This window comes from Cetorhinus maximus, chromosome 8, assembly GCF_964194155.1.
Source record: "Cetorhinus maximus chromosome 8, sCetMax3.hap1.1, whole genome shotgun sequence".
NCBI lineage: Eukaryota > Metazoa > Chordata > Chondrichthyes > Lamniformes > Cetorhinidae > Cetorhinus > Cetorhinus maximus.
In genome coordinates, this window is record NC_135886.1 from 66487468 (window position 1) to 66501613 (window position 14146).

General features: G+C 43.0%; 1 protein-coding gene across 3 annotated transcripts in view; it reads right to left on the reverse strand.

Annotated features, from left to right (window-relative positions):
• kif4 (kinesin family member 4) overlaps positions 1–14146 on the reverse strand; it is a 104306-nt gene that overhangs the window by 35709 nt on the left and 54451 nt on the right. For 2 of the 3 annotated variants that reach the window (XM_078546969.1, XM_078546968.1), the window contains exons 19-20: positions 11359–11442; positions 9654–9764 (exon numbers count right to left, since the gene is read on the reverse strand). In XM_078546969.1, the coding sequence (XP_078403095.1) occupies positions 9654–9764; positions 11359–11442 (195 nt within the window). The remainder of the gene's footprint in view (positions 1–9653; positions 9765–11358; positions 11443–14146) is intronic. The other variant, XM_078546970.1, reaches the window with a different exon arrangement.

Consider the following 14146-nt stretch of genomic DNA (forward strand, 5'->3'; position numbering starts at 1 on the left):
TTGCAGGCAGCTAAAATCCAATAAAAATAATTAATTGAAATTGACCAATTACTAAACTACGATAGACCTGATTGGAGATGAGGTAATGGCAATTCAGGGGTTAAAAGTGGAGCTTCCAAGCGACATCTTTGGTAGCTAGTCATGTATTGGATGCTCCCAAGGCAGAATTCTGAAGGAATTGTTGTCAACGAAGGAACTTAAAGAATATTGCAACTTCACTGGCCCGACCATCCAACTGAAGCTGTAAAAGTCTGACTTAAAATTAAGTTTTCTTTGAATAAACTTCTTTTAAAATATACTATCCAGAGTTTTGCTTTTGCCATAATTGGTTAAAGTCTTGTCAGAACCAACGCGAATCTATTAAGTTACAGGGAAGAGGGCCTAAATCTTACCAAAAAGGCCAACAGGCTTATATTTGACTTCCAGCCCACACTAATGTGGCTGATGCTCAACTACCTGCTGAAATGGCCTAGAAAGCCATTGCCTAAAAACACTTTCGAAAAATCCAAGAAGATGGATGACCAGATACTGACTAAAGCACCAGAAACAATGGCATAGCCTGCTTAATCAACTCTGCAAAGTCTTGCTCACCGACATCTTGAGACGTGCCAACATTGGGACAGCCGTCCCACAGATTAATCAAGCAACAGTCAAACTTAATCTCTCAAGGTGCAAATCAGTGAGGAGGAGTATATCCCAGGCTCTTCCATGACCATCCCTAGCTATGTCCAGTCCCAGCAGCAGGATAGACACAGTAGAGATGGCAGTACAGTTCTATACAGTTAGGAGGGAGTAGCCATAGGAGCCAAACCCTTTGAAGTCTCATGGCATCAGGTCAAACATGAGAAAGAAACCTTCTGATGATTACTACCTACGACCTGCCTCAGCTGATGAGTCAGTACTGCACATTCAACACCACTGGGTAAGAAGCTTTGAGGGTGGCAAGGGAACAGAATGCATACTAGGTGGATGACTTCAATGTCCACTACCAAGAGTGGCTCAGGAGCACCACTACTGACCGAGCCCTGAAAGGCACATCTGCCAGACTAGGCCTGCAGGAGGTGAGGAAAACCCACTTGACCTCAGCAACCCAGCTGTTGCAGATACATCTATCCTTGGCAGTATTGATAGGAGTGACCACCACACAGTCCTTGTGGAAATGAAGTCCTGTCTTCAATCTGAGGACACTCCATTGTGTTGTGTAGCACCACCACTGTGCCAAAACAGAATAGAACAGATATAACAGTTCAAAACTAGGCACTCGTGTGGCACACTCATCCTTTTTTTTCCTATTCGTTTATGGGATGTGGTTATCACTGGTTAGGCCAGCATTCATTGCCCATGCCTATTTGCCCTTGTTCAAAGGGCATTTAAGAGTCAACCACATTGCTATGGGTCTGGAGTCACATGTAGGCCAGACCAGAAAGGATTGCAGATTTCCCTCCCGAAGGACATTAGTGAACCCGATGAGTTTTTAACGACAATCGGCAATGGTTTCTTGGTCATCATCAGACTTTTAATTCCAGAATTTCTATTGGATTCAAATTCCACCATCTGCCATGGTCCCCAGAGCATTACCCCAGGTCTCTGGAATACTAGTCAGTGGCAATACCACTATGCCACCGCCTTCTTCAATAACAGGGAAGTCCAACACATCATTGCAAATGACAAGGTTGAAGCATTTATAATCATCTTCAGACACAAGTGCCAAGAAGGTGATCCAATTTGGATTCTAAGGTTCCACCATCACAGATGTGGCTTCAGCTGACTCTACTCACTCCAGGTAATAAACAGCTGAAGGTACTGGACACAGCAAAAGGCTATGGGCCCTGACAACATCCCATCTAGTGGAGACTTGTGCTCTAGAACTAGCCACACCTTTAGATACAAAAACAGAAAATGCTGGAAAAACTCGGCAGGTCTAACAGCATCTGTGGAGAGAAAAACAGAGTTAACATTGAGTCCGTATGACTCTTCTTCAGAGCTCTGAAGTCATCATACGGGCTCAAAACATTAACTTTGTTTTTCTTTCCACAGATGCTGTTAGACCTGTTGAGTTTTTCCAGCATTTTCTGTTTTTGTTACAGATTTCCAGCATCTGCAGTATTTTGCTTTTATCACACATTTAGATATGCTGTTTTAGTACAGCTTTAACACTTATCTACTGGATGTTGAAAATTGCCCAAGTTTGTCCTGTCCACAGAAAGCAGGACAAATCCAATCCAGCCAATTACTGCCCTATCAATCTACTCAAATCATCAGCAAAGTGATGGAAGTATAATCGACAGTGCTATCAAGTGGCACTTACTCAGCGACGGCTTGCTTACCGATGCTGTTTGGGTTCAACCACGGTTACTCAGCTCCAGGCTTCATTATGGTCTAATCATACATTGAACAGTCAGAAGAGCTGACTTTGAGGTGAGGCAAAAGAGTGACTTCCCTTGATATCAAGGTAACATTTGACTCAAGGGCATCAAGGACCAAGAATGGCATCAAAGAGCCCTAGCAAAATTGAAGTCAATGGGAAATTCTCCACCAGTTGGAGTCATACCTGCAGAAATGAAGATGGTTGTGGTTGTTGAAGGTCAAATCATCTGAGTGCCAGGACAATGTTACAGGAATTCCTCAAGGTAGTTTCCTAGGTCCAACTATCTTCAGCTGATTCAATGACCTTTCCTCTACAAAGTCAGAAGCAGGGAGCTTTGCTGATGATTGTACAGTGCTCAGTAGCATTTACAACTCCTCAAATACAGAAGCAGTACATGCCTACTTGCAGCAAGACTTAGACAACATCCAGGCTTGAAATTGCAAGTAACATGCACACCACACAAGTGCCAGGCAATAAGAGAACAAGAGAAAAATCTAAATTTACGAGAAAAAAAAAATCAAAAATTTCCCATGACACTCAATTGCATTACCATTGTAATATCCCCCACCATTAATATCCTGGGAGTTACCGTTGACCAGAAACTGAACTGGATCAGCCATATAAATACCATGGCTACAAGAGCAGGTCAGAGGTTGGGAATTCTGTAGCAATTAACACCTTCTGATTTCCCAAAGTCTGTCCACGAGTACAGCTCCAATAACATTCAAGCAGCCCAAAACCATCCAGGACAAAGCAGCCCACTTGAAGAGCACCCCATCCACCACCTTCAACATACATTCACGCTCTCCATGATCAGCACACAGTGACAGCAGTATGCACCATGTGCAAGGTGCACTGCATGCAGCAACTCGCCACAGCTCTTTCAACAGCACCTTCCAAAAGCATGACCTTAGAAGGGCAAGGGCAGCGGCAGCAGATTCATGGGAACACCACCAACTGCAAGCTCCCCTCCAAGCCACTCACCACCCTTACTTGTAACTATCACTGTTCGTTCACAGTCACCGGGTCATAAACCTGGAACTCCCTTCCCAACAGGACTGTTGGAATACCCACACCACATGGACTGTAGAGATTCAAGAAGATGGCTCACAACCTCTCTCAAGAGCATTAAATGCTGGCCTTGCCAGCGATACTTACATCCCAAGAATTAATTGGGTTGGTTTTCTTTTGTAGAAAAAAAAATCCAATTTAAATTTCAATATTAATAGAAATGACAAATGTTTCAAAAGAGAGAAGTATGACAAGGTTGGTGTGCCGTTGCTAAAATTTTTCAGTCTGTACTCAGAACAAATATTTAGAGTAAAATGTACTTCCAGGGGTAAAAATTAGAGGCTAAAAACAAAAATTGCAGTATACTCACAACAAACTACTTGCAAAATCAGAAGAGGCCTTACAAATTATCATAGATCAAGAAAAATCTAGGAGCTTGGAATATGGATTGAGTATGAACACAGAGACAAAGGCAACAGTATTCAGAAGATAAAAGCAAAAAACTGCGGATGCTGGAAATCCAAAACAAAAACAAAAATACCTGGAAAAACTCAGCAGGTCTGGCAGCATCTGTGGAGAGGAACACAGTTAACGTTTTGAGTCCGAATGACCCTTCAACAGAACAGTATTCAGAAGAGATACATTACAAAGGAGAGAATATTGAAGTAGATAAGTTTGTCTATTTAGGACAACAATTTAGTGCTTCCTTCTTTCATCTCTAAACCCAATTGATTTCCTTCTGTTCTACAGAAATATTACTTCCACTGATTACATTACTTGTAAAATTGGCTTAAAACACAAAAACAGATCCCTGTCTGCATTTGTGCTCCACATAAGCTGCATCTCCAACATTCCATTCCTTCCCTTTATTTAGATTCCCCTTAAATGATTTGTGCTATTTGTTTCAACTCCTACCAGTCATAGAAAATTTCACATTTTAATCAATATCGGGATAATGATATTTCTCATGAATTCCCCGAGTTTTAGTGGCTAATATTTATGGCCTCTAATTTTGGTCTCCCTCACAAGTGGAAACATCTCTACATCTACAATACTCAAGACTTCTATTAGGTCAACTGTGTTGTCTTGTCTAGATAAAAAGGGCCTATGTTCAATCTTTCCTGATGAGCATCATAATTTCAAAATGTTTCCACTGCCTTTCTATACTCTTATTCAGACCAGAACTGCACACAGCAACCTAATTTGGTATGCCAAAAGACAGTCCCATATCCAAAATTATACAAAGTATTCATGACAAATTTAGGTTAAATTGGGAAATTCAGTACAATAATTACCCTAATCATGTTATTTTTCCTACAGTTACTCCTTAGCCAGAAGATGTTAGCTCTTAGTTGGGATGCAGTTCCATTGGCAACTATCACTCTCCAGCAATTTCAAGCATTTTTTCCCCCATTTGTAGATGTGAACCTACAGTGAATGTCAGCAGGCTATTTTGAATGCTGCCCAATTGACATCCATACATGCCCACTTTACATCAGGATAATTAGCTATAATCCAGGATGCCTGTTCCTACAGACTCCCAGCTGTACAGATCTGGGATCTCCCTTAAAGCCTTACTGTTTTAATCAGCTGAATTATCAAAGAAGTTTGCAGCTCGGGGCTGACCAAGGAAGTGAGACATGTATAGTCTACTCCCAATCACCTGTCGTTACTCAAATAAAACTATAATAGATTCAAATATTTGTTCCAATTTGGTGCACATCCAGTAAAGGACAATCAATAGAGAAGAAACCCTCCAACCATCTTCAGCTGCTTTATCAATGATCTTCCTTCCATCATGATGTCAGAAGCGGGGATGTCCACTGATGACTGCACAATGTTCAGCACCATTCCCGACTCCTCAGATACCAAAGCAGTCCATATCCAAACCCAGCAAGACCTGAACAATATCCAGGCTTGGGCTAACAAGTGGCAAGTAACATTCATTGCACACAATGCCAAGCAATGACCATTTCCAACAAGAGTAATCCTTACCCCTTGACATTTAATGGCATTACCATCGCTGAATACTCCCCTATAAACATCCAGGGGGTTACCATGGACCAGAAACTGAACTAGGCTAACCATATAAATAACTGTGGCTACAAGAGCAGGTCAGAGGCTAAGAATCCTGTGACGAATAACTCGCCTCCCAACTCCCCAAAGGCTGTCTGCCATCTACAAGGCACAAGTCAGGAGTGTGATGGAATACTCTCCACTTGCCTGAATGAGTGTAGCTCCCACAACACGCGAGAAATTTGACACCACCCAGGACAAAGGAGCCTGCTTGATTGGCACCCCTTCCACAAACATTCACTTCGTCCACCACCAACACACAGTGGCAGCAGTGTGTACCATCTACAAGGTGCATTGCAGAAACTACCCAAAGGCTCCTTAGGTAACACCTTCCAAACTCACGACCGCTACCACCTAGAAGGGCAAGGGCAACAGACACATGGGAACACCACCACCTGGAAGCTCCCCTCCAAACCACTTACCACCCTGTCTCGGAAATATATCGCCATTCCTTCACTGTCACTGGGTCAAAATCCTGGAACTCCCTCCCTAACAGCACCGTGGGTGTACCTGCACCACAGGGACTCTGGCTTTTCAAGATGGTAGCTCACCACCACCTTCTCAAAGACAATTAGCGATGGGTAATAAAGAATGGCCTAGCCAGCAAAGCCCACATTCCATAAATGAATTTTTAAAATAGTTACATTGTCACAACATGCTTATATCCAAATGAGAACCTTCCCTGTACTCTTGCATTTTAAATAGCATACATCTTTCAGATCATTTAACGTAGGGATGTTAAAAGACATGGTCTGGAAATAACAATTCCCTTCTTTGTTTACTCAAGCAGACTTCAAATACTGCTGAACCCTGGTTCTTTAAACTTCAGGCCTGGAGAAGGAAAAGGTTGCTCTGCGAATGACAAATTGAGGAAGTAGCAATTTTGTACTAATTTGTCATTAGCTTTTATTAATTTTTCAGGCCCAGGAAATTCGGAAGTGATGAGCCTATAGTTTCCAAATTTTAAAAATTGTAGTAGTAAAAACAACAGTGGGCACCAGACTGGGGAGTGAATAGAAACCGAGGACAACAACCAGCAGTGGTCCAGTCCAGCACAGGAAATAGACAAAGTGAAAACCTGCAGATGTTGGAAATCCAAAAATGAAAACAAAATGCTGGAAACACTCAAGTCAGGCAGCATCTGTGGCGAGAAAAACATTTCATTGGCTAAATTTTCCCATGGGTGCCAGGAAACAGGCATCAGGCATGTTTCCAGTTCTTGACTCAATGTGTTCTGCATCGTGCCTGTTGGTTTATTTTTTATGGGAGTCAGCAAATTAGTAGGCTGCCTCGGATATCCAATTAAGGGCCATGGGTAGCACACTGACACGGAAGGGACATTTGAAGGGGCCAACGGGAGGGCCTGCCAGCAGCTTCACCGAGAAAGGTTTGACTTCTCAGGCAGAAAGTTTTGCCAACTTAATCCATCAATATCAATTGTAATTTTATGCCATCTACGTAGCTTACAATGCCACCTGTCATCAACAAATTTAGATATGCTGCTTTCTATCCCATCATCTAAATCATTAAATTAATACAGCAAATATTTGAGGTCCCAATGCAGATCCTTGCAGGACACCAGTAGGAGAGTGCGGGGGGACATGATTGAGGTGTATAAAATTATGAGGGGCATAGATAGGGTAGAAAGGAAGGAACTTTTCCCCTTGGTGGAGGGACCAATAACCAGGGGGCATAGATTTAAGGTAAGAGGCAAGAGGTTTAGAGGATGTGAGGAAGAATCTTTTCACCCAGAGGGTGGTGGGAATCTGGAACTCTCTGCCTGAAGGGTGGTAGAGGCAGAAACCCTCATAACATTTAAGAAGTATTTGGATGTGCACTTGCAATGCCATGCATACAAGGCTATGGGCCTAGTGTTGGAAAATGGGGCTAGAATAGTTAGGTGCTTGTTTGACCAGTGCAGACTCGTTGGGCTGAAGGGCCTTTTCCTGTCCTGTAGACCTCTATGACTCATATCCTGCCAATTAAGAGTGCCTGCCTGTTACCCTTATGCTGTCTCCTACCATTCAGCCAAATTCCCAATTTGCCTGCAATTTCATGAGCTTTAACTTCAGCTACTTTATCAAATGTCTTTTGGAAGTTCAAATAAGTAACATCCATAGACATTCCCCTATCCACAACATCGAATTATTTGACAAAATAACTTAGATTCTTCAGATATGACCTATCCCTTACAAACCCATGCTGGCTCTCCAATTAGCTGAAAGTTTAAGGTGTTCAGTCACCTTATTCTTAATTATAGATTAGTAATTTCCTGAAAAGTTCCCCGTCACCTTCCTTAAACGACAAATTGCACGTCAGTCTGCTAATCTAGAGGAACAGTTTCTAAAAATCAAAAGAACTATGGAAGATTACGGTTAGGGAATATCTGCAATATCCTCAACTACTTTGTTTTAAAACATTGGGACGGAAACCATCTGGTCCTAGGGGTTTGATGCTCTTTTGTGCCATTAAATTTCTCCGTTAGTTATCTTATTTACATTAATTTCAAGAGTCCCTGCTCCTGATTCAATAGTTTCCTTGGGATTTCTGGCATAATTTTACTTGACTGTAAATACTGAAGCAGAGTAATTATTCAGCACATTTACTATTCCCGGATTTTCAGCGACAATTTCACCGTTCTGTTCGAGGGGTCCACATTGCTTCGGAGCTAACAATTTTTGTATTGATTTTGCTATCCCTATAGAAGACTCAGAACCTCTTCATGAGGCCTACTGAACATGCAATCAACTCTCATTCTTCTGAACTCCAGAGAACATAGACCCAATTTACTCAGCTTCGCAGAGGGCACCCCCTCAATCAAAGGGCCAATGTGCTGAACCTTTGCTGTACCACCTCCAGTGCAAGTAAATATTCCTTAAATGGAGCCCAAACGGTGCCCAATATTCTAGATGTGATCCCAAAGTGTTGTATAATTGTGGGAAGACTTTATTCTTGTATTCCAATCATCTTACAATAACAAACATGCAATTTGCTTTCCTAGTTGCTTACTGTACCTGTATGCAAGCTTTGCGTGCCTTGTACAAGTGCATTCATTCCTCTGAATATCAACATTTAACAGGTTTCACACCTTTTAAAAATATTCCTCTTTTCTATACTTACACTTCCTCACATTATACTCCATCTGCTACGGTGCTCCCCACTCACTTAACCTGTCTAGCTCTTTGCAGCATCTGTGTCCTCCTCACAGCTTAACATTCCCACGGAGCTTTGTATCAAACTTAGGTGCTGCCTCTTTGTCCAAGTCATAAACAGCAGAGAGTCCAGCACTGATCCTTGCAGCACTCCACCAGTTATGGCCTGTCAATTTTAAATACCCAGTATTTCCCTTTGCTTCTTGTCTGTTAACCAATCCTCTATCTATACAAATATTACCCCAACTCCTGAGCCCTTATCTTATGTAATAACTTTATGTAGTACCTTATCAAATGCCTTTTGGAAAGGCAAGTCTACTAGTTCCCTTTATCTACCCTACTAGTTAGATCCTCAAAAAAACTAATACATTTGTCAAACATGATTTCCCTTTCAGAAGACCATGTTAACGTTGTCTGATCATACTATTCTTTAAGTGCATTGTTAAGACTACCTTAATAATAGATTCCAACACTTCTCAACTACTGGTGTCAGGTTAACTGCCCTGCAGTTCCCAGTTTTCTTGCCCCCTCCTTTCTGGAATAGTTATGTTAAATTTACTAACTTCCAATCTGCTAGCATCGTTCTAGAATTGAAGAAATTTTGGAAAATCAACATCAGCTCATCCATCATCTCTGCAGCTTTCTTTTAGAACTAAAGTATGTAGGCCATCAGATCCTGAGGATTTGTTGGATTTTAGTTCTTAAGTTTCTCTAATACTTTTTCTTGGACTGATTAATTCCCTTAATTTCCCTCAATTTTTGGCCCCTAAATTACCTGCTATTTCTGGTACACAACTTGTGCTTTCTACTGTGAAGACAGGCACAAAATATTAAAATATTTTGTCCCATGTATCTACCAATTCCTCATTCTCCATGATAACTTCTCCCATCTCTGTTTCTAAGGGACCAACATTTACATATAATATTCCTGGCTAGTTACTCAGTATTTTCCCCCCACTTCTTGGTGGTGTTTTGATGTTTCTAAAAACACTCAATCTACAGGCTATTATTTTTTGCAACATTTATCAGCATTACAATTGTTGTACCTGTACTCTAGCAGCAGTCCCTTCCATTCCTCTATTTGATTCCTTGCGCTTTTCAGCGGCATCCTTCTGTTTCTGAAGTGCATCACGCAAGCGCTTGTTAGCAGCAGCTGCCTGGGGAGAGAGAGAGGGGGGAAGCCATAGTAACTGATTTCAGAGAGGAATAAGTGCAAAAAAATGTAATAAATGCTTAGGGACCCTTACTTCTAAGCTTTCCTCACACTAAATCCAATTTTTTTCTGAAGTTAACAAATTCTAGAAAATGCAACTCAAGTACTCAACTCTGTAGAATTATTTTTGTACCATATCAGGTAATTTCTCCCAGAACTTTGATCAGAGGTCTTTTTGAACAAACAGTGGAAACCTTGGCCTAGATATTAAACTGGGAGGGTGTGGCAGAGCATAGTAACAAGGAGAAAACCCAGCAAGGCTGGGGACATGGAGTTAATGCTGAATTTAACAGGATGGCCTTATAATTCCTTTCTTCTGGTTCCTACTCAGCAGTTGACCAAATTGACAGTTATGCAGTGGGTTGTGGACATGATATCAGCTTTAAAATTTTGACCACCTTACCAGACTCCCTTGTCTGTTGTGGGGTTAACATGAAGGGCATATACTCTAGGGCAGTGCTTCCCAAATTTTTCCCAGTATGACCCCAATTAATGCCACAGACTTCCATGTGTGACCCCAGAGTGAAAAGGTTGGTGGTGTGATGGTGGTATGAGTGTTGTTGGGCAGGGGGGGGCAATTGAGTGTTTAACAGTTCTGCAGCAGGCATCAGGCCTCAAAAGATCCATTAGGTCATGTTCATCAGAAAAAAAAAGGGCAAGGACTTGTGGCCTGGCAGCTGTTAGCACTCAACCAAAGCTCCATGACAGCCATTGCTACCTCTGAGCTAGTGACCCCAAAATCTTGTCTATGGGGTTGCGATCCACAGTTTGGGATGTCCTACTCAATAGGCAGAATAGTAATGATCAGAATTTCCATCTCATAATTTTGTGCTTAATTACAGGCCATATTACCCCCAACTTGGAGGTTTTAGAAAAATTAACTAAGAAAAACCTGGGTGCAAATCTCATTCGTATCGTTTAATGGATTTGAAAACAAATTTATCTGCAGTGATGGGATCACTGGAGAACAACCATTTTAAGTAACAAACTTTCATTTTAGATACTAGTTTATTTACAAGGTATGGAAGAGGAAAGAGAGAACAAAAGAAATCTGCAAGTCTCCCATCATGTCCTCTGAACATTTCAAAATGCTTTACAGCCAATGATTCACTAATGACATACAGTTGCTCTACAGGTAAAGCATCAGGCAATTAAACAGCAAGTGTTATAAATGACCAGCTGAACTGTTCTAAACACAATTGGATCAGGAACAAATGCTGGTCAGAACACCAGGATAACAACCTTTCATTCTTCATTGGATCTTTTAATGTCTGGACAAGGAGACTTAAACCACCACTAAATGTCTCAGCCGAGAGACAGGCAACACTCCAACACCACAGTCCTGGAATGGGGCTTAAACTACACCAGCCAACTCGAGGCAAGTGTGTTAATTTGGTCAGATTAATTAATGCTCAAATGCTATTTGTTTCTATATTGAAGGAAATTTGGACCCACCTGCACCCCCCCCCCCCCAACAACCTTCCCAACTGCCCAAACTTCCCAAATCTGAAGTGTCTGCCAAAGGTGCCAACACTCACCTCTTCAGTCTTACGTCTCAATACATTTGCTTGCTGCTTATAGTTTCGTTCTAGTTTCAATAGCTCATACTGTCTTTTTCGGTCCTAGGGAAAAAAAAAGTTTAATAGATTCTTTCCATCCAGGATCAGTGAATTTAATATAGATGCAACTCTGGAGTAAAGAAGCTGTTAAAGGTGAAAATGTTGAGTCTGCAACCAAGCACTGCTCCACTTTCACAAAGTAGAAAGTAAACAGGTCAGGAAACTATTTATATAAAAAAGGTACAAAAAATAGAAAATAGATTGCCAGAGTTTTTCCAAATTTGTAAAACTGATGAGATTAGCGTAAGTAAATGTGGGTCCCTTGGAGACAGAGGCTGCAGAAATTATAATGGTTAGTAAAAGAAACAATATTTGTTCAAAGTACTGCTGTGTCCATCTTTATAATAGAGGAGACAAAAGGAGCATAATGGAAATTGTGGGAACCAACAAAATAAGGAACGTTAGGAACTTAAAGTTTAATTTTTAAAAAGTGCTAGAGAAATTAATGGGACTAAAACTGCTAAATTCCCTCGACTTGATTACCTTCACTCTAGGATTAAAATATATGGCTTAGGGATTATGGATATATTGGTTTCTGTGAACTGGAAGGTAGCAAGTGTAACTTCACTATCAAGAAAGTAGGAAGAAAGCAAACAGATAGGCCAGTTTGGCTGAGATCAGTAAGGGAAATGCTAGAATCTATTAATCATGTGGTAACAGGGCACTTGGAAAATCACAATACAAGAAGGAGCGACTGGGGCTCCAGCACATGCCACCGAAGAGCCACGGCGAGCTGTCGCTGATCAGCACCTAGCGACACCCAGGGTCTATAGATGCTGCCTGTCATTCCTGATGATGACAGAGAACCAGTGTCGCCGAAGACTGCACATTCCTGGACAACTGGTTGCTCACATCTGCCACCTGCTGCAGGATTTGGTGCCATGGGGACATGGAGGGCATCCACTGTCAGTGGCACTGAAAGTGACAGCGGCAATCAATTTCTATGCCAGTGGCACCTTTCAGGGCTCCACAGGTGATGATGTCCCAGAGGTCACAAGCCTCCACCTACAAATGCATCCATGGGGTCATGGATGACATCTTTGCGAGAGCACACAACTACATGCATTTCGCCTAGGACCAGGACAGCCAGGATGCAAGAGCGATTGGATTCACCCAGACCTGAAATTTCCCACAAATTCAGGGTGCAATCCACAGCACTCCATTGCAACATGTGGTAACTACATCAACCGCAAGGGATTCCATTCGCTGAATGTGCAGGTGGCGTGCGACCACTAGAAACGCATCCAGCAGGTGTGCACACGATTTCCAGGGAGTGTGCACAACACCTACATCTTCAGTTGGTCACATACCCCGAAGTCTTCCAGGGTCCACCCAAGCTGCAGGAATGACTCCTCGGGGACAAGGGCTTCCCACAGAGGACGTGGCTGATGACACCTGTTCGGTAGCCTCAGACTGCAGCAGAGCAACAGTATAATGAAGCTTATGCTGCAACTGGCAACTTGGAGTAGACCATCGGGATACTGAAGATGAAGTTCCGGTGCCTGGGCCGGTCTGGTGGAGCCCTGTAATACAGTCCACAGAGAGTGACACGCATCATCATCTGCTGTGCCGTTTACAACCTGGCACTCCAAATGCGAGAAGAGCTGGCTAAGATGGAGGAGCTGCACGTCTTCTCCAATGAGGACTACGCAGACGGGGATGAGGGCAAGGAGGTCCTGGGAGGCGACAGCCCTAGCACTGGCTAGACAAGGCAGGCATCCTTCATAGCCCTCATAGCTGCTACATTTGTGGAGGTGGAGGAGGAGGATGATGATGATGATGACAATGATGATGACATGCAGTGAGGTGACCCCATAGATCCTCACATTGCATCTGTGTGTGTTTGACTCCAGTCTGGCTTATGGCTGCACGAATACCCACAGAATGCTCCTGTCATGAAGACCCAGTGGAGGCCCTAATAGTTGCTCGATTGCAGAAGGATGATGACGATGACATGCAGTGAGGACACTCCATAGATTTCATATAGCCTTTGAGAATGTCTGGCTCCTGTCTGAACCAGGGCAGCTCACTTGTTCTGTGATCAAGGTCATATCAGAGACGCAGCCATGAAACTTTAGAAGCGCCTGATCCTTTGCCTGTCTTCAGCACCTGAGCCCTTCATGGAGGTCACAGCCGCTGAAGAGGTGGGGGCAAGCCCCACCTTAGGAGGTGCTGAGAGCACACAAAGTATGAGAACACTCTGTCACCGCTTGCCCACTCCATTCTATCAGTAATGATGAACACTGCCGAGGTGCAGGAATTGGTATGTGTCCAGGGAGAGGCCAGACCATCACTGTGGTCCAGAGGCTGCACAGAACACAAGGAAGAGGCCCTGGACTGAGACAACCTGCCCTTATCTTGTGCAGAAAGCTTTCCCATCTGAGTGACAAGGCCACTGCTCATCAGAACAAGGAGCCACAGGCAGGGGGACATTTTTGGGAGTTCATTGACAATAGTGAACAGTATGTACAAGTGATCAACACCGTGCCCAGGCTGTGCAACTAATTCTTAACTTTCCTAACCCTGCCGCTACATCTTGGTGCTCTCTGGACATCCAAAGCTGAGGTGGAGGCAGCCTGCTAACTGCAACGCCCTGTGATGATTTTGGCAGACGTCCTCTGGAGGGCTGATATTTGGAGGGCCCCAGCCTGGTTTCGGGATCCTGTGGCAGTAGCACTGTCCTTGGCCTGAGGAGCTGGAGCTTCTG